Source organism: Takifugu rubripes, chromosome 14 (assembly GCF_901000725.2).
Source record: "Takifugu rubripes chromosome 14, fTakRub1.2, whole genome shotgun sequence".
Taxonomy (NCBI): Eukaryota; Metazoa; Chordata; class Actinopteri; order Tetraodontiformes; family Tetraodontidae; genus Takifugu; species Takifugu rubripes.
Genome location: NC_042298.1, coordinates 6,247,131 through 6,267,662, shown reverse-complemented (window position 1 = coordinate 6,267,662; position 20,532 = coordinate 6,247,131). Strand labels below are relative to the sequence as shown.

Below are 20,532 nucleotides of genomic sequence, written 5' to 3'. Positions count from 1 at the left end.
CTGGTTGATAATCTATTCATCACAGGCCCATTACCAATCCGACTCAGAATTATTCCTTTTGAGTTCCACCATTTGAATGTCAGTATCTCTGGGACTTTGTCCATCAACTGCAGGACCAGAGTCCCTCCCAGAGCTCCATAACACTGAGTTTTATCCTGCCGGCCATCACAGGAGGTTTCTACACCTGCACAACACACAAATGACCAAATCACAGCAATAAATAAACACCCAGCTGAGACCATCAACATCACGTGTTTTAAACGTGTCCACAGATTTTGGGATTAAACTATAATGAGTTCAACAAGAGAGGCTCAACAAAGCATCATGAATGTGCTACAAACTTTAATTAGAAATCAAACCCATGGATCACATAATCAAATGTTTGTTTTAGTCCGACCATCAAATTATAACTTAAGATATTTGTTTTATTCAAGGTTTCTTTTGATGGCTCCTGTTGAGTAGCACATCTATTTATTTAAATGGTTCCTATGAGTAAAATATTCTCTAAACGTCCCTCAGCCTGCTGACATCTGATCAGACTGGTCGTTTGTTTAACGGCTCACCCAGAGAGACTCTGACCAACATCAGCAATAGTCCCATCACACTGGGATGTCACCCTCCTTAACAACATTGTCTGAGGTTGTTGTTGTTGTTGTTGTGGTTGTTGGTATAATACACAGTGTGTTATCTGCTACAAACACCCACTGTGTTATGTTTGTCCCATTTGATAATTGACACTCAATGAAAATGTAGCCTAAAGGGAAGAAACTGTTCAACCACTGACACAAAAGCATCGATGTCACATTAATGAAGATGTTTCCATCATGTTGTCACTCACCACAGGTTGAAATCATCTCTGTTACTGAGGCTTCACTGACGTGATTCCTGCCTAAACACACCAGCCGTCCTGACACTGTTTGTTTCAGAATGATCTCATTAGTCTCATTATTCCCAGAGAGGAGCTGATCATCTGTCAGTGTGTCTCCATCCAGAGTCCAGCTGTACTGAGGACTGTCTCCAACAGAGGAGCAGGACATCCTCTTCTCTCCCTGGGACAGACACTCAGACGTCAGCCGGACAGTCGACACAGGAGCTGAAACACATGAACTTTGATTAGAACAGAAAATGATCAGCTCTCTACACAGCAGAACATGAATCCTGTGTTATATGAGAGTTAGAGTATGACAGGAAGATTTAATCAAAGCTCTCGGTCAAACGTACCTTGGATGTTCAACTGTAGAGTCCGAACTGCTGTTATCTCTCCATCCTCATTAAATATTTCAAGTTTATATTCACCACCATCAGTTCTGCTCAGGCTGTTCATCCTCAATGTTCCATTATGGGAAATAAACTCTGACCTGGTTGATAATCTATTCATCACAGGCCCATTACCAATCCGACTCAGAATTCTTACATTTGAGTTCCACCATATGAATTTTTTTGGGTTTGACCATGTGAATGTCAGTATCTCTGGGACTTTGTCCATCAACTGGAGGACCAGAGTTCCTCCCAGAGCTCCATAACACTGAGTTTTATCCTGCCGCCCATCACAGGAGGTTTCTACACCTGCACAACACACAAATGACCAAATCACAGCAATAAATAAACACCCAGCTGAGACCATCAACATCACGTGTTTTAAACGTGTCCACAGATTTTGGGATTAAACTATAATCAGTTCAACAAGAGAGGCTCAACAAAGCATCATGAATGTGATACAAACTTTAATTAGAAATCAAACCCATGGATCACATAATCAAATGTTTGTTTTAGTCTGACCATCAAATTATAACTTAAGAGATTTGTTTTATTCAAGGTTTCTTTCGATGGCTCCTGTTGAGCAGCACATCTATTTATTTAAATGGTTCCTTTGAGTAAAATGTTCTCTAAACTTCCCTCAGCCTGCTGACATCTGATCAGACTGGTCGTCTGTTTAACGGCTCACCCAGAGAGACTCTGACCAACATCAGCAATAGTCCCATCACAGCCTTCATGCCTCTGCAGTGTTTGGTCTCAGTTGATCCACTCAGCAGGTCCCCAGAGAACGACCAGAAATGCAGCATGAACAACGGAGCGTGAGCGTCCTGTAACTTCTCCTGATGATGTGACCAGACTGAGAAATTTTACTGACTTTTATCTCTTCTTGAATTCGTGCTATAGATAAGGAAGTGATGTCACATTAACTTCCTCTTTAGTCAGAACCAAAAAGGACAACAGTCTTCTGATGGACTCAGGAGAGAAGAAGAAAGGATTTCTTCTTCAGGTTGAAACAGGATTTGAGACAAACATCTAAGACCAGAGTTGTTTCACATTATTGTTGTTCTTGGTACCAGAGCTCAGCTAAAATATGGACCAAGAGGTCTCTTCTGTACCTCAAATCAGGCTACAGATCTGCTGCTCAGGGATTACGAGCCAGGACTGCGTTTGCTTGGCACCAGTAAGCTAACATGACTATTATTATCAGGATTATTGTTATTTAATCATTGAATAAATAATTTTCTCAGTACGATAGTCATTTAAATACATCTTATTTCTGAATAAAGGCACCAACGTCAGCAGAAATTTACAGCACGTGATCAGTGAGGGGTGAACAGAAGAGGCAAACCCCAAAGTCAATAAGGAATTGTCAAGAACATTTGTGTGAACAAAAGAACAGAAACAAACAAATGTTCCAAACAGAACTGTGCCTGTGTGTGTCCAGATCTACACATTAAAAGATGTAATGTGCGAATATATTAAAAACTATCCTAGACATAAGTACACACAGTGAGTGAGGACATGTCACCATATATCTAGAAGTACAGTGGGAGCAGGAAAAATTTCGTTTTCAGTCACCAAATCTGAATCAGGATTGCAGCAGTTTATACTCTGGAGAGAAAAAGTTAGCCAAGATGGCCTGGTTGTTTGTCGTGTCATTGCAACTGTTTAAGAGAGTCATTTTCCATTTATGAATGTATTTGTTTGTTTATTTAGTCTTGACCATATATATGTTTATTATAATTGACCCCCATTTAATCTCCTTCAGCAGAGGGTCCAGATTAGCAATGTCAGAACAGATCTCCTCCCACTTATGTGACCTTGAAAATGGAGCAGGCAGGGGGCGGGGAGAAGACAGAGAGCAGTCGGTTTCCAGAGTTTCATTTCTTCAAAAAACCAACACAAAACCTCCGACCCCATGAGACAGTTTTGTTTGGATGATAGAGACACCATTAGAATCGTTCATTGTGTAACAGCCTCCTAAAAGATGATGGAATTAAACACTGATAGTGGTCTGAGCTCAACATTGCGAACACACTGCAAATATGTGTACAATTATATATGTTAAAGCACTGAAAAGTGAGTTTTGCGTAACACATCTCCTTCAATAATAAAAGAAATATGAGCCTGGCCCGTTCCAGCTATCCTCCTTTTAAAGTGGAATTTTTCTTGCCACTGTTTCTTGCTCATGGGTCAGGCTCTGGGTGTCTCAGGCAGCTCGAGAAACCCTCGACTGAAACAGACACTACAACTTCAGTTGAACTGAACTGGATTTCAGCAGGTGTAAACAATTTTCTCCTCCAATGTCTTTTTCCCTTTTTTGGCTTCGATTCTCAGCACCTTAGAGATGACTCAAGCGAATTCACACTGTAGCTGACAGTTCAACATGAAGGGGAAATGTGGTAAGTTCCTTTATATTAGAATTGCATTTTTTTCCTAAAAATAAATGACAAAATGAGAGCAGACATGCCTTTTTAAGACTATTTTTTGGTTATTTTTCAAAACGAGAATGGAAGCTTTTACAGGTGACAAAAAATGACAGTTTAAATCTGAAAAACTTAAAAAGTATGTTAGAAAATGAGATAAGTGTATGAACTTAGTACATTTGAACATATCAAATTTCATTTTTCATGTAATTTGTAATTTCCTGTCCTCACCTGAAGCCAAGACTTTAATACAAAAGCGTTATTAGCTGCAACCACCCACTGTGTTAAACAGTGGTGTGAGAAGGTTTGGGCACCCCCTCTGAGGTTGTGTAATAATGGACTCTGACTTCACACAAAATTATCTTGGTGGCATGTCCTTCATTTGCCCATAAGAGCAAAGTGTTAGCTTGATTTCCAAACACAGATTTGAAGTATTCATAGTATGCAATTGTATGAAATTAAATACAATGTAAAAAATAGGCTGTGCAAAAATGTGGGAACCCTTGTCATTTTGATGGCCTGTAACTAATCATCACAAGATAATTGGACACACAAAGTTGGTTTGGTGAGCTTGAACTTGACAGGTGCATCTAATAATGACAAAAGGTTATCCAGCATCATGGCTTAGGTAGTGGTGGACAAGTGAAGCCTCATGAAGCACTGAGGCTTTCCTAACAATTGTGTCAAAAAAGATTCAAAGCCTCAAGACTTCAGTGATGGTGACATCTGGAGCCATAGCAACCACTAAAGAACACGACTGAAGCACTGGCATCATTTCAATCCCATGACACCATCAAAGTTCATTGTGTGGTCACCCAGTTGTTTTGTTCATTCATACCAAATAATGATTATATTGTCATTACAATAAAATATGCAGATACTCTCCCCTTACTCTAAAACACATTCAAGATTAACCCAAAGAATAAATGCAAATTATATTAAGGGTTCAGTGTTTAAGGGTTTGTTGAGCACGTTGAGATTCATTTAAAAACTGTACTAAAAGTCCCCAACAGGATTAGAGATCCTTCCTACTTTGCAAGTGATCATGCTCAATTCAGAAACATTGTTTTTGTTTGTGTGAAGTGTTCTTAAGGAAAACCTTTAAAGATAATGGTTTGTCATTTTTGATTTGGAGTGATTATTCACAGAAGCAGAAAAGTTATTCGTCCTCACAGGTTTTTATTGAGAAATATCATTTTCTCTACTGTTGCAGGCTTCAGTCTGCTCCTCTTCTGGCGACCAACTCCCCAGCTTTGGAAAACATCCTTTCACAGGGAACAGATGATGCTGGGATGCACAGATACTTGCATGCAAGTTTCCACAGCGTCTGATATAAAGTCTTTTGTGCCACCCAGTACTTCAAGGGATCCTCGGCTCTTGTCAGAATTTGCTCTTTCAAGTATCTATGACAGAAAGTAAGACAATGAATGACTGATGTTTCAACAGTAATCAACATGCATACCTCTGGATCTCCACTGCAGTGCTGGCAGATGCGCTGCTGGTGCAGTGCTGAGACTCTACATAGTTGTCCAATAAAGCCCACAAGTTGTGATTTTGTTCACTAGCACTGGCAGATGTTGCAGTCTCCAGTGGCACATCTTCTGCCGACGCATCAATGAGACTGGCACACTCTCGTGTCAGCCTTTCCACAGCAGCCTGAGCATTGCTTCGATTCGTAAAGCCAGCCTGTTTAAATCGTGGATCCAAGATGGTTGCCAGAGACAGGGAGTTCACCTTTTCCATGTCACTGAATTTTTCACTTAAATTATTTTTCAAATAGTTGGCAAGCGTGGCACCAGTACAAGGAGCCATTTGGGCACACTCGGCAGAAATGACATGTCTCAGCATTTTGGCTAAAGGAATTTCCTTTGACCCCTTTCCTCAGAAAGTGCAACAGTTGCCTGATAGAATGGCCTTAAAACTGTCAGGTAATGGTTGATTGCTGCGTAGCCATCAGCAGTGAAAGGCACCAAGTCAGTGCTAAGTGATGCCAGGGCTGCCCCTAAAGGTTCTCTCTGCTCATAAAGCCTATGGAGCATGGCATAAGTGCTGTTCCATCTGGTTTCAACCTCTTGAACAAGCTTTTTTGGGGCATGCCCATATTAGCCTGAATAGAACACAACTTTTCTTTTGCTTTGGAACTGGACTTGAAGTGTGCCACCATTTTGCGGGCCCTACTGCGCATGTTCTCCAGCTCAGACGTCTGACAGTGTGATTTTTTGACAACGAGATTTAGCATGTGGGCAAAGCAATAAATATGTCTAACATTTAAAAGAGTTACACTTGCCACAATATTGTGAGCCCCATCAGTAACCATCCCACAGACTTTTTCCAGTGATTCCCCACTCTGTCATCAAATTTGCAATTGCACCTGAAATACTAGCTGCAGTGTGGGCCAAAGGAAAATACTGCACACTTAAAAGCACAGTAGCCAGATCTAGGCTGTCTGACACATGATGGCAAGTGACACCAAGGTACGCATCCATGTTGACTGATGTCCACATGTCAGCAGTCAAACCAACAGCTGAAGTCTGCTTAATTTCTGCCAAGGCCTTCTCTTTGGCTACAGCGTACCTTGCTTCCACCTTTGCAGCTTGGAGTGGCGTATGATGGGTCCAGGATTTTAATGAAATTTTGGAACCCTTCATCCTCAACGATAGAAAAAGGCTGACCATCTTTAACGATCATGTCCACCAAGGCCTCATCCAGCTTTTGTTTTCTGGACTGTGACGGCTCTGTCGTGCCTCACTGTTGTCGGGGCTGGCTGGAAGAGCAATTCCCTGGCTGACCTGCAGGGGGAGTGCCAAGCGTTTCCAGTCGACCCAGCATGTTCACCTGCTCACCTGTGGCCCATCTGCTGGGATTGGCTGCCTGACGGGACCAGGTATAAAACCTGTCTGGAGAGCGTCGAGGAGGCCCCCTCTCGTCCTCTCTGGTGTGCTGCAGTGGAGTTCGTCAGATGAGCCCGGAGCTTGTCACGGCCGCAGGATTTTGGAGTTTCCCTCTTTGTGACTATTTGGACTTTTCTGTTTTATATTCCACTGGGTTCTTTAATAAATGTTATGTTGGGTTGAAAATCCTCATCGTTGGTCTCCCCATTTGTATGTCATGGCTACCTTGAGCCAAGTATTCGTGACAGGACACTGTGGGAGAATGGTTGCTATATGAATATGATACACAACATCTCCAATAAAGAGACACACACATACATATATATTGTGGCGAGCTCGGGTTGCGGAAGAACTCAGATGCAGATTTCAGTCAGCTTATTCTGCTGTTCAAATGCAGAAAGAGCCACTTTAATTAACACTCAACAGAAAACACACGAACAAAAGGAAGTCTTCAATGACACACATAATCTCGCTTATGGTGTCCAGGCGCAAACAATAATTAAAACAGTAATTAAACACATTAACGACCAGAACTCAATAAATAGAACATTAACATTGAAAGTTACAAAGGATAACATTTACAACAAATAAAAAACAGGGTTAACACAAACCTGAACCCACAGAACACACTACTACAAAGCATGCTGGGAATTTCCCACTCTGACCCTCCCCAACACGCTACTATATATATATACACACAGTATATACACGTATATATTTAGCTTACTGTCAGGATTTCCTGTGTTGGCAGGGTCATGATTGTTGTCATGCCGAGCACGCAAGTGTCTCAGCATAGATGATGTGTTGTTGTTGAAAGACAACTCTTGTGTGCATTGCAAGCACCGCACCTACAAGCAATTGTAATTTTGAGACCCATTTAAAAATTAAAAATACAATTCAATTATGGGAACATAAAATGAATGCTATGAACTACGTTATACCTTATTTGGTTCTATGAGATCAAAATGATCCCAAACTCTAGAACGTCGCTTATTCGTGGTACTCGCCATGAAACATTCTAAAATACGCTAACTCTCACTCTCCAAATCGCTATCTCCTCACAACCCAACGATTTTGAAGCATAATAATGCATCTCAAACTGCAAACTCCATGAGCCAATGACACACACTGAAAGACTGAGCCAATGAAAGGCTTCAAAACATTTTGAAACAATGAAGCGCGAAACAGCGTGACACTGGTGTTTTGATACAAGTTCAGACACAGTGTTTCGAATCACTCCGCTTCGGGAAGAGTGACACAAGCTCCGAAGCCTCGGTATCATTTGCCCATCACTACTGATACCGACCCTGCCTGTCTTTGTTCTGCCTGCCTCGCCTGTTCCCCTCAAAACCTCCCTGCTTTCTGTCTCTGACCACGCACTCTGCCTCCGTGTCTCCAGTTAAAGTCTGCTTCCCTGGCTTCGACTTGTCTGCCGCTTGCCCTTCATCGGTACCTCTGCCTTGCTGCCCAGCTGTGGACCCCTCCCCTCAGACGTTCCACCAAGAGTAAGCCCATTCCCTTCCCCTAATCCTAAACCAGAGACTCCTTTTGGGCCACTGGTCTGAAGAGGAGACTGTTTCCTGAAATCGCGGATCACATCCGAGTTTGATGTTATCAAATAAAGACTTTTTCAGTTGATCCTGAGCTCATGTCTACTGCTATTGGGTCCATATCCAACCCGTCAAAAAGACACCTAAATACACAAACTAAGTGAGGACATATCACCTGTTGATGTTGAAGTACAGATGTTGAGCAGTACCGTAGTAACGGGTACAAATTCATTTTCAGTCATCAACAGAGCAGATCTGGTTCAGTCTATACTGTGGAGGGCAAAAGGCAGCCTGGGCCTTTGTGTGGCTCTGGCCCTATTCAACAGTGAGGTTTTCTAGGTTAATCTAAAAACAGAAATATAATTTTAAAAAGTCATATCTCATGTTTCCCTAAAAAGAAAATATGAGCCTGGTCGTTTTCAAGGTTTCTTCCCGTTAAAGTGTTTATTTCTGCCACTGTCGCTCGCTTGGGAGTTCACACATCGAGAGACACCCTTGAATGAAAATTACACTTTTGAAAGACATTAAATAAAGCTGAATTGAACTGGTCTGACATTGTAAGGGAAGCTTCAGAAACCTGTTAGCTTCATAATTGCACAGCAATTCATTCTGATCTCAAACATTAATTATTACATTATTTTTCGAAACATGAGAAAAAAAACTATGATACAGTTATTTTGTTTTTGCAGGTAAGAAAATAAAGGTTTATTGCAGGTCATAAAAATAAAGTTTAACCCTGAGCATCCACTCCTTCATCCAGGCAGTGTTCTGCTAAACCACCACCCTCCCAAAATTGCAAATAAAGTGATTTCATGTGACTTCAGGAGCATTTCCATGCGTTTCAAGGTCTTTCTTGTGAACAACCTTCACTATAAACTCTCTCAGGGAAATGTGGAAGATGTTTATGTTATTTGCAGACAGTTAAAAGTGAGTATTTCTCATTTCAGCCATTATAACTGAGTTGTCTCCATGGTCCCTCCTGTGATGATGGCAGAACCTTCAGCTGTCCCACGGATCTTCTTCTTCTTCCATGAAAAATAGATGAAAATCCCACTGAAGATAAAAATCATCACCAATGCACGGAAGAAAAGTGTGAGGAGAACATTATCTGGATAATGGATGGAGACAGGAAAGAAATATCAGTAAAATGAACTCATACAGGTGAGTCACAACTGACACAGTAACAGCTGTGATCATAAGAGCTGTGATCATCATAACAGGATTGATCATCATAACAGGATTGATCATTGTAACAGCTGTGATCATCATAACATCATGACAGGTAATCTGAAAAAAAGTTGTACTCATTACATTTGGAAGATATAAACTAAATTAATATATAAGACAAAAACACAGCGTCTTTTACAATCAAAATTGTTTCCAGGCGCTTTCCAGAATCCCAGAGCCTGACCCCAAACAAGCAACAGTGGCAAGGAAAAACTCCCCTTTAACAGGAAGAAACCCTGAGCAGGACCAGGCTCATGTAGGGGGACCCTCCTGCTGATGGGGTCCTGGGTAGAGAGAGAGGAGAAGGGGGAGGAGAGGAGAGGAGAGGAGAGGAGAGGAGAGGAGAGGAGAGGAGAGGAGAGGAGAGAATAGGTAGGAGAGGAGAGAATAGGTAGGAGAGGAGAGGAGAGGAGAGGAGAGGAGAGGAGAGGAGAGGAGAGGAGAGGAGAGGAGAGAAGAGGAGAGGAGAGAATAGGCATAGATCATAGGAAATACACACAGAAATACAGTATATTTAGTCAAGTAAGCTGCCGGTAGAGTCAAGACACTGTGATGTCACTGTCTGTACCAATATTGACTGAGGTTGTTGTTGTTGTTGTTGTGGTTATTGATTTAATACACAATGTGTTATCTGCTACAAACACCCACTGTGTTATGTTTGTCCCATTTGATAATTGGCACTCAATGAAAATGTAGCCTAAAGGGAAGAAACTGTTCAACCACTGACACAAAAGCATCGATGTCACATTAATGAAGATGTTTCCATCATGTTGTCACTCACCACAGGTTGAAATCATCTCTGTTACTGAGGCTTCACTGACGTGATTCCTGACTAAACACACCAGCCGTCCTGACACTGTTTGTTTCAGAATGATCTCATTAGTCTCATTATTAACAGAGAGGAGCTGATCATCTGTCAGTGTGTTTCCATCCAGAGTCCAGCTGTACTGAGGACTGTCTCCATCAGAGGAGCAGGACATCCTCTTCTCTCCCTGGGACAGACACTCAGACGTCAGCCGGACAGTCGACACAGGAGCTGAAAGAGACACACATGAACTTTGATTAGAACAGAAAATGATCAGCTCTCTACAGCAGAACATGAATCCTGTGTTATATGAGAGTTAGAGTATGACAGGAAGATTTAATCAAAGCTCTCAGTCAAACATACCTTGGATGTTCAACTGTTGAGTCCGAACTGCTGTTCTCACTCCATCCTCATTAAATATTTCAAGTTTATATTCACCACCATCAGTTCTGTTCAGGCTGTTCATCCTCAATGTTCCATTATGGGAAATAAACTCTGACCTGTTTGATAACTTATTCGTCACAGGCCCATTACCAATCCGATTCAGAATAATTCCTTTTGAGTTCCTCCATCTGAATGTCAGTATCTCTGGGACTTTGTCCATCAACTGCAGGACCAGAGTTCCTCCCAGAGCTGCATAACACTGAGTTTTATTCTGCCGGCCATCACAGGAGGTTTCTACACCTGCACAACACACAAATGACCAAATCACAGCAATAAATAAACAACTAGCTGAGACCATCAACATCACGTGTTTTAAACGTGTCCACAGATTTTGGGATTAAACTATATTGAGTTCAACAAGAGAGGCTCAACAAAGCATCATGAATGTGCTACAAACTTTAATTAGAAATCAAACCCATGTGTAACCCTGGTTTACAAAGCCTCATACAATAAAAGCATGTTAATAAAAAAAACAGCTAATAAGAAATACATTGTAAGTGATAGACAAATGGATTAAGATGGTTAAAAATCATTAAAATTGTATGTTTCATGATACGGTGTCTAGGTAAAAGTTAAAAGGTTGTAAATTCATTGTGTTTCCATTTTGTTTGAAGCGACTTGAAATTTGTGTTTAGACTCTTATTTTGAAGGGCTGTGCTGACGTTGACCAGGTGACTAGCCACAGCCAATCGGGTTGTTTCGGCTTTTCCACTGCACCTGAATTGGAGATGAGCAAACGTTCTTCACAGAGCCGCTGATTGGGATTTTAAAAAAAAGAGGAGAAAAGAGAGTGAAAAAATGAGTTGAACTGGAGTTGTTTTCGTGCTCCGAGGAGGTATCTTTGTTTTTTCCAACATGTCCGTGATTTGGTGAAGTTATTTTTGATACCAAACGGGACTTGGTGAGTGTAAAAGTTTATTTCGTTTCATGTAAGAAATGTTTTCTCATGATTTATCAGTCATTTCGTGAAGATGCAAAACTAATGTGGCGGGTTTATGTTGTTTTATGTTAAAATGGTGAATATACCCGGTGGGGAAGATGCTGAGGGGGAGCATGAGCCTGTGGATGGTATTTATTTTTAATTTTTTTGCCGCTGAGACGGCGAGTGCACTACTTTTTCAAGTGTTTAACTGGAACTGGAATGGACTTTTAATTAATTTTAAAGCTACCATATGTATTATTTGAGTTTATATGTATTTTATTTGGTTATTATGGTAGGCCTTTTTAAGAGTGGACCAGAAACAGTCGGAGAGTTGGATTCCACGTGCGTAATACAAGATGGCGAGCCACCCATGAAGACCACGATGACCCAGAAACCGTGCATCACGCAGAAGCAAAGCCCCCCTGCTGGAAATTGCACGTTTTCATCAGAACTGGTAGGATTTGCCCACATCTCTCTGCAAAAGTGCAGAAGACTCCCATAGACTCTAAATTAAAGGTTCAGGGCAATAAAAGGATCTTTTCGTTTCAATAAAAAAGGGGCATTTATTTTTGGAAAACAAATTGTTCAGTCTTTTGCTGAATTATTTTGAGTTTAAATTTTACTATGGTATTTTTGGTTATTCATCCTTGTGAGTACTTTAAGGGTATTGTTCCAAGTGTAACTGGTTTGTTGGTATAAACAACAAAGTGTGAGAAATGGTTGAAACATAAAAAAAAAAAGGGATTGAAACCTACAAACTTGAAAAAAAGGGAAGAATGTTTCATTTTTTTTTTTTAAAGCAATATCAAAAGCCTGTCAATTGTATGTCAACTGCATATTTGATGTTTTTTCTGTCTGTTTCATTCAATTAATATGCCGGCAATTTAAACTTATTTTCTGGTCTGTGGTTATTATTATTATTATTATTACATTTAATTCATTCACTGCTCCAGTAGTCGAACCTATCTCATCCAGGGTAACTGTAGCTGACTAAAAAGTGCTACACATGGATCACATAATCAAATGTTTGTTTTAGTCTGACCATCAAATTATAACTTAAGATATTTGTTGAGTAGCACATCTATTTATTTAAATGGTTCCTATGAGTAAAATATTCTCTAAACTTCCCTCGGCCTGCTGACATCTGATCAGACTGGTCGTCTGTTTAACGGCTCACCCAGAGAGACTCTGACCAACATCAGCAATAGTCCTTAACAACATTGTCTGAGGTTGTGGTTGTTGGTTTAATACACAGTGTGTTATTTGCTGCAAACACCCACTGTGTTATGTTTGTCCCATTTGATAATTGACACTCAATGAAAATGTAGCCTAAAGGGAAGAAACGGTTCAACCACTTACACAAAAGCATTGATGTCACATTAATGAAGATGTTTCCATCATGTTGTCACTCACCACAGGTCGAAATCATCTCTGTTACTGAGGCTTCACTGACGTGATTCCTGACTAAACACACCAGCCGTCCTGAGACTGTTTGGTTCAGAATGATCTCATTAGTCTCATTATTCCCAGAGAGGAGCTGATCATCTGTCAGTGTGTCTCCATCCAGAGTCCAGCTGTACTGAGGACTGTCTCCATCAGAGGAGCAGGACATCCTCTTCTCTCCCTGGGACAGACACTCAGACGTCAGCCGGACAGTCGACACAGGAGCTGAAACACATGAACTTTGATTAGAACAGAAAATGATCAGCTCTCTACAGCAGAACATGAATCCTGTGTTATATGAGAGTTAGAACATGACAGGAAGATTTAATCAAAGCTCTCGGTCAAACGTACCTTGGATGTTCAACTGTTGAGTCCGTACTGCTGTTCTCTCTCCATCCTCATTAAATATTTCAAGTTTATATTCTCCACCATCAGTTCTCCTCAGGCTGTTTATCCTCAATGTTCCATTATGGGAAATAAACTCTAACCGGGTTGATAATCTATTCATCACAGGCCTGTTTCTAATCTGAATCAGAATCATTCCTTTTGAGTTCCACCATTTGAATGTCAGTATCTCTGGGACTTTGTCCATCAACTGCAGGACCAGAGTTCCTCCCAGAGCTCCATAACACTGAGTTTTATCCTGCCGGCCATCACAGGAGGTTTCTACACCTGCACAACACACAAATGACCAAATCACAGCAATAAATAAACACCTAGCTGAGACCATCAACATCACGTGTTTTAAACGTGTCCACAGATTTTGGGATTAAAATATAATGAGTTCAACAAGAGAGGCTCAACAAAGCATCATGAATGTGCTACAAACTTTAATTAGAAATCAAACCCATGGATCACATAATCAAATGTTTGTTTTAGTCTGACCATCAAATTATAATTTAAGATATTTGTTTTATTCAAGGTTTCTTTCAATGGCTCATGTTGAGTAGCACATCTATTTATTTAAATGGTTCCTATGAGTAAAATATTCTCTAAACGTCCCTCAGCCTGCTGACATCTGATCAGACTGGTCGTCTGTTTAACGGCTCACCCAGAGAGACTCTGACCAACATCAGCAATAGTCCCATCACAGCCTTCATGCCTCTGCAGTGTTTGGTCTCAGTTGATCCACTCAGCAGGTCCCCAGAGAACGACCGGAAATGCAGCATGAACAACGGAGCGTGAGCGTCCTGTAACTTCTCCTGATGATGTGACCAGACTGAGAAATTTGACTGACTTCTGCTTTTATCTCTTCTTGAATTCGTGCTATAGATAAGGAAGTGATGTCACATTCACTTCTTCTTTAGTCAGAACCAAAAAGGACAACAGTCTTCTGATGGACTCAGGAGAGAAGAAGAAAGGATTTCTTCTTCAGGTTGAAACAGGATTTGAGACAAACATCTGAGACCAGAGTTGTTTCACATTATTGTTGTTCTTGGTACCAGAGCTCAGCTAAAATATGGACCAAGAGGTCTCTTCTGTACCTCAAATCAGGCTCAGATCTGCTGCTCAGGGATTACGAGCCAGGACTGCGTTTGCTTGGCACCAGTAAGCTAACATGACTACTATTATCAGGATTATTATTATTTAATCATTGAAAAAATAATTTTCTAAGTACGATAAAGTAATTTAAATACATCTTATTTCTGAATAAAGGCACCAACGTCAGCAGAAATTTACAGCACGTGATCAGTGAGGGGTGAACAGCAGAGGCAAACCCCAAAGTCAATAAGGAATTGTCAAGAACATTTGTGTGAACAAATGAACAGACACACACAAATGTTCCAAACAGAACTGCACCTGTGTGTGTCCAGATCTACACATTAAAAGATGTAATGTGCGAATATATTAAAAACGATCCTACACATAAGTACACACAGTGAGTGAGGACATGTCACCAGATATTTAGAAGTACAGTGGCAGCAGGAAAAATTTCGTTTTCAGTCACCAAATCTGAATCAGGATTGCAGCAGTTTATACTCTGGAGAGAAAAAGTCAGCCAAGATGGCCTGGTTGTTTGTCGTGTCATTGCAACTGTTTATTTTCCATTCATGAATGTGTTTGTTTATTTAGTCTTGACCATATATATATGCTTATTATAATTGACCCCCATTTAATCTCCTTCAGCAGAGGGTCCAGATTAGCAATGTCAGAACAGATTTCCTCCCACTTATGTGACCTTGAAAATGGAGCAGGCAGGGGGCGGGGAGAAGACAGACAGAAGTCAGTTTCCAGAGTTTCATTTCTTAAAAAAACCAACACAAAACCTCCGATCCCATTAGACAGTTTTGTTTGGATGATAGAGACACCATTAGAATCGTTCATTGTGTAACAGCCTCCTAAAAGATGATGGAATTAAACACTGATAGTGGTCTGAGCTCAACATTGCGAACACACTGCAAATATGTGTACAATTATATATGTTAAAGCACTGAAAAGTGAGTTTTGCGTAACTCGTCTCCTTCAATAATAAAAGAAATATGAGCCTGGCCCGTTCCAGCTATCCTCCTTTTAAAGTGGAATTTTTCTTGCCACTGTTTCTTGCTCATGGGTCAGGCTCTGGGTGTCTCAGGCAGCTCGAGAAACCCTCGACTGAAACAGACACTACAACTTCAGTTGAACTGAACTGGATCTCAGCAGGTGTAAACAATTTTCTCCTCCAATGTCTTTTTCCCTTTTTTGGCTTCGATTCTCAGCACCTTAGAGATGACTCAAGCGAATTCACACTGTAGCTGACAGTTCAACATGAAGGGAAAATGTGGTAAGTTCCTTTATATTAGAATTGCATTTTTTTCCCTAAAAATAAATGGCAAAATGAGAGCAGACATGCCTTTTTAAGACTATTTTTTGGTTATTATTATTTTTTGGGGAATGGAAGCTTTTACAGGTGACAAAAAATGACAGTTTAAATCTGAAAAACTTAAAAAGTATGTTAGAAAATTAGATAAGTGTATGAACTTAGTACATTTGAACATATCAAATTTCATTTTTCATGTAATTTGTAATTTCCTGTCCTTACCTGAAGCCAAGACTTTAATACAAAAGCGTTATTAGCTGCAACCACCCTCTGTGTTAAACAGTGGTGTGAGAAAGTTTGGGCACCCCCTCTGAGGTTGTGTAATAATGGACTCTGACTTCACACAAAATTATCTTGGTGGCATGTCCTTCATTTGCCCATAAGAGCAAAGTGTTAGCTTGATTTCCAAACACAGATTTGAAGTATTCATAGTATGCAATTGTATGAAATTAAATCAAATGTAAGAAATAGGCTGTGCAGAAATGTGGGAACCCATGTCATTTTGATGGCCTGTAACTAATCATCACAAGATAATTGGACACACAAAGTTGGTTTGGTGAGCTTGAACTTGACAGGTGCATCTAATAATGACAAAAGGTTATCCAGCATCATGGCTTAGGTAGTGGTGGACAAGTGAAGCCTCATGAAGCACTGAGGCTTTCCTAACAATTGTGTCGAAAAAGATTCAAAGCCTCAAGACTTCAGTGATGGTGACATCTGGAGCCATAGCAACCACTAAAGAACACGACTGAAGCACTGGCTTCATTTCAATCCCATGACACCATTAAAGTTCATTGTGTGGTCACCCAGTTGTTTTGTTCATTCATACCAAATAATGATTATATTGTCATTACAATAAAATATGCAGATACTCTCGCCTTACTCTAAAACACATTCAAGATTAACCCAAAGAATAAATGCAAATTATATTAAGGGTTCAGTGTTTAAGGGTTTGTTGAGCACGTTGAGATTCATTTAAAAACTGTACTAAAAGTCCCCAACAGGATTAGAGATCCTTCCTACTTTGCAAATGATCATGCTCAATTCAGAAACATTGTTTTTGTTTGTGTGAAGTGTTTTTAAGGAAAACCTTTAAAAATAATGGTTTGTCATGTTTGATTTGGAATGATTATTCACAGAAGCAGAAAAGTTATTCGTCCTCACAGGTTTTTATTGAGAAATATCATTTTCTCTACTGTTGCAGGCTTCAGTCTGCTCCTCTTCTGGCGACCAACTCCCCAGCTTTGGAAAACATCCTTTCACAGGGAACAGATGATGCTGGGATGCACAGATACTTGCATGCAAGTTTGCACAGCGTCTGATATAAAGTCTTTCGTGCCACCCAGTACTTCAAGGGATCCTCGGCTCTTGTCGGAATTTGTTCTTTCAAGTATCTATGACACAGACATGACTGATGTTTCAACAGTAATCAACATGCATACCTCTGGATCTCCACTGCAGTGCTGGCAGATGCGCTGCTGGTGCAGTGCTGAGACTCTACATAGTTGTCCAATAAAGCCCACAAGTTGTGATTTTGTTCACTAGCACTGGCAGATGTTGCAGTCTCCGGTGGCACATCTTCTGCCGACGCATCAATGAGACTGGCACACTCTCGTGTCAGCCTTTCCACAGCAGCCTGAGCATTGCTTTGATTCGTAAAGCCAGCCTGTTTAAATCGTGGATCCAAGATGGTTGCCAGAGACAGGGAGTTCACCTTTTCCATGTCACTGAATTTTTCACTTAAATTATTTTTCAAATGGTTGGCAAGCGTGGCACCAATACAAGGAGCCATTTGGGCACACTCGGCAGAAATGACATGTCTCAGCATTTTGACTAAAGGAATTTCCTTTGACCCGACACTCTTTCCTCAGAAAGCTCAACAGTTGCCTGATAGAATGGCCTTAAAACTGTCAGGCAATGGTTGATTGCTGCGTAGCCATCAGCAGTGAAAGGCACCAAGTCAGTGCTAAGTGATGCCAGGGCTGCCCCCTAAAGGTTCTCTCTGCTCATAAAACCTATGGATAAGTGCTGTTCCATCTGGTTTCAACCTCTTGAACAAGCTTTTTTGGGGCATGCCCATATTAGCTTGAATAGAACACAACTTTTCTTTTGCTTTGGAACTGGACTTGAAGTGTGCCACCATTTTGCGGGCCCTACTGCGCATGTTCTCCAGCTCAGACATCTGACAGTGTGATTTTTTGACAACGAGATTTAGCATGTGGGCAAAGCAATAAATATGTCTAACATTTATGAGTTACACTTGCCACAATATTGTGAGCCCCATCAGTAACCATCCCACAGACTTTTTCCAGTGATTCCCCACTCTGTCATCAAATTTGCAATTGCACCTGAAATACTAGCTGCAGTGTGGGCCAAAGGAAAATACTGCACACCTAAAAGCACAGTAGCCAGATCTAGGCTGTCTGACACATGATGGCAAGTGACACCAAGGTACGCATCCATGTTGACTGATGTCCACATGTCAGCAGTCAAACCAACAGCTGAAGTCTGCTTAATTTCTGCCAAGGCCTTCTCTTTGGCTACAGTGTACCTTGCCTCCACCATTGCCTTTACAGCTTTGCAGCTTGGAGTGGAGTATGATGGGTCCAGGATTTTAATTAAATTTTGGAACCCTTCATCCTCAACGATAGAAAAAGGCTGACCATCTTTAACGATCATGTCCACCAAGGCCTCATCCAGCTTTTGTTTTCTGGACACTGTGGGAGAATGGTTGCTATATGAATATGATACACAACATCTCCATTAAAGAGACACACGCATACATATATATATATACAGTATATATACACACAGTATATACACGTATATATTTATCTTACTGTCAGGATTTCCTGTGTTGGCAGGGTCATGATTGTCGTCATGCCGAGCACGCAAGTGTCTCAGCATAGATGATGTGTTGTTGCTGAAAGACAACTCTTGTGTGCATTGCAAGCACCGCACCTACAAGCAATTGTAATTTTGAGACCCATTTAAAAATTAAAAATACAATTCAATTATGGGAACATAAAATGAATGCTATGAACTACATTATACCTTATTTGGTTCTATGATATCAAAATGATCCCAAACTCTAGAACGTCGCTTATTCGTGGTACTCGCCATGAAACATTCCAAAATACGCTAACTCTCACTCTCCAAATCGCTATCTCCTCACAACCCAACGAAGCGAAACAGCGTGACACTGGTGTTTTGATACAAGTTCAGACACAGTGTTTCGAATCACTCCGCTTCGGGAAGAGTGACACAAGCTCCGAAGCCTCGGTATCATTTGCCCATCACTACTGATACCGACCCTGCCTGTCTTTGTTCTGCCTGCCTCGCCTGTTCCCCTCAAAACCTCCCTGCTTTCTGTCTCTGACCACGCACTCTGCCTCCGTGTCTCCAGTTAAAGTCTGCTTCCCTGGCTTCGACTTGTCTGCCGCTTGCCCTTCATCGGTACCTCTGCCTTGCTGCCCAGCTGTGGACCCCTCCCCTCAGACGTTCCACCAAGAGTAAGCCCATTCCCTTCCCCTAATCCTAAACCAGAGACTCCTTTTGGGCCACTGGTCTGAAGAGGAGACTGTTTCCTGAAATCGCGGATCACATCCGAGTTTGCTGTTATCAAATAAAGACTTTTTCAGTTGATCCTGAGCTCATGTCTACTGCTATTGGGTCCATATCCAACCCGTCAAAAAGACACCTAAATACACAAACTAAGTGAGGACATATCACCTGTTGATGTTGAAGTACAGATGTTGAGCAGTACCGTAGTAACGGGTACAAATTCATTTTCAGTCATCAACAGAGCAGATCTGGTTCAGTCTATACTGTGGAGGGCAAAAGGCAGCCTGGGCCTTTGTGTGGCTCTGGCCCTATTCAACAGTGAGGTTTTCTAGGTTAATCTAAAAACAGAAATATAATTTTAAAAAGTCATTTCTCATGTTTCCCTAAAAAGAAAATATGAGCCTGGTCGTTTTCAAGGTTTCTTCCCGTTAAAGTGTTTATTTCTGCCACTGTCGCTCGCTTGGGAGTTCACACATCGAGAGACACCCTTGAATGAAAATTACACTTTTGAAAGACATTAAATAAAGCTGAACTGAACTGGTCTGACATTGTAAGGGAAGCTTCAGAAACCTGTTAGCTTCATAATTGCACAGCAATTCATTCTGATCTCAAACATTAATTATTACATTATTTTTCGAAACATGAGAAAAAAAACTATGATCCAGTTATTTTGTTTTTACAGGTAAGAAAATAAAGGTTTATTGCAGGTCATAAAAATAAAGTTTAACCGTGAGCATCCACTCCTTCATCCAGGCAGTGTTCTGCTAAACCACCACCCTCACAAAATTGCAAATAAAGTGATTTCATGTGACTTCAGGAGCATTTCCATGCATTTCAAGGTCTTTCTTGTGAACAACCTTCACTATAAACTCTCTCAGGGAAATGTGGAAGATGTTTATGTTATTTGCAGACAGTTAAAAGTGAGTATTTCTCATTTCAGCCATTATAACTGAGTTGTCTCCATGGTCCCTCCTGTGATGATGGCAGAACCTTCAGCTGTCCCACGGATCTTCTTCTTCTTCCATGAAAAATAGATGAAAATCCCACTGAAGATAAAAATCATCACCAATGCGCGGAAGAAAAGTGTGAGGAGAACATTATCTGGATAAACATGGAGACAGGAAAGAAATCTCAGTAAAATGAACTCATACAGGTGAGTCACAACTGACACAGTAACAGCTGTGATCATAAGAGCTGTGATCATCA

General features: G+C 40.9%; 1 protein-coding gene and 1 long non-coding RNA gene across 6 annotated transcripts in view; one reads left to right on the top strand and one right to left on the bottom strand.

Annotated features, from left to right (window-relative positions):
• The window catches only part of LOC105419430 (matrix-remodeling-associated protein 5-like), a 42,382-nt gene that overhangs the window by 19,161 nt on the left and 2,689 nt on the right, over positions 1 to 20,532 (bottom strand). For 4 of the 5 annotated variants that reach the window (XM_029846941.1, XM_029846939.1, XM_029846940.1 and 1 more), the window contains exons 4-8: positions 13,317 to 13,637; positions 12,936 to 13,190; positions 10,520 to 10,840; positions 10,133 to 10,387; positions 1,222 to 1,566 (exon numbers count right to left, since the gene is read on the bottom strand). In XM_029846941.1, coding sequence (XP_029702801.1) covers positions 1,222 to 1,566; positions 10,133 to 10,387; positions 10,520 to 10,840; positions 12,936 to 13,190; positions 13,317 to 13,637 — 1,497 coding nt within the window. Of the gene's footprint in view, positions 1 to 1,221; positions 1,567 to 10,132; positions 10,388 to 10,519; positions 10,841 to 12,935; positions 13,191 to 13,316; positions 13,638 to 14,016; positions 14,199 to 20,532 lie in introns of those variants that run through there. The other variant, XM_029846943.1, reaches the window with a different exon arrangement.
• LOC115252301 (uncharacterized) lies at positions 14,068 to 17,688 on the top strand. The gene is made up of 3 exons (XR_003890709.1): positions 14,068 to 14,146; positions 14,238 to 15,726; positions 16,967 to 17,688. It is a non-coding gene; the product is annotated as an uncharacterized lncRNA (long non-coding RNA).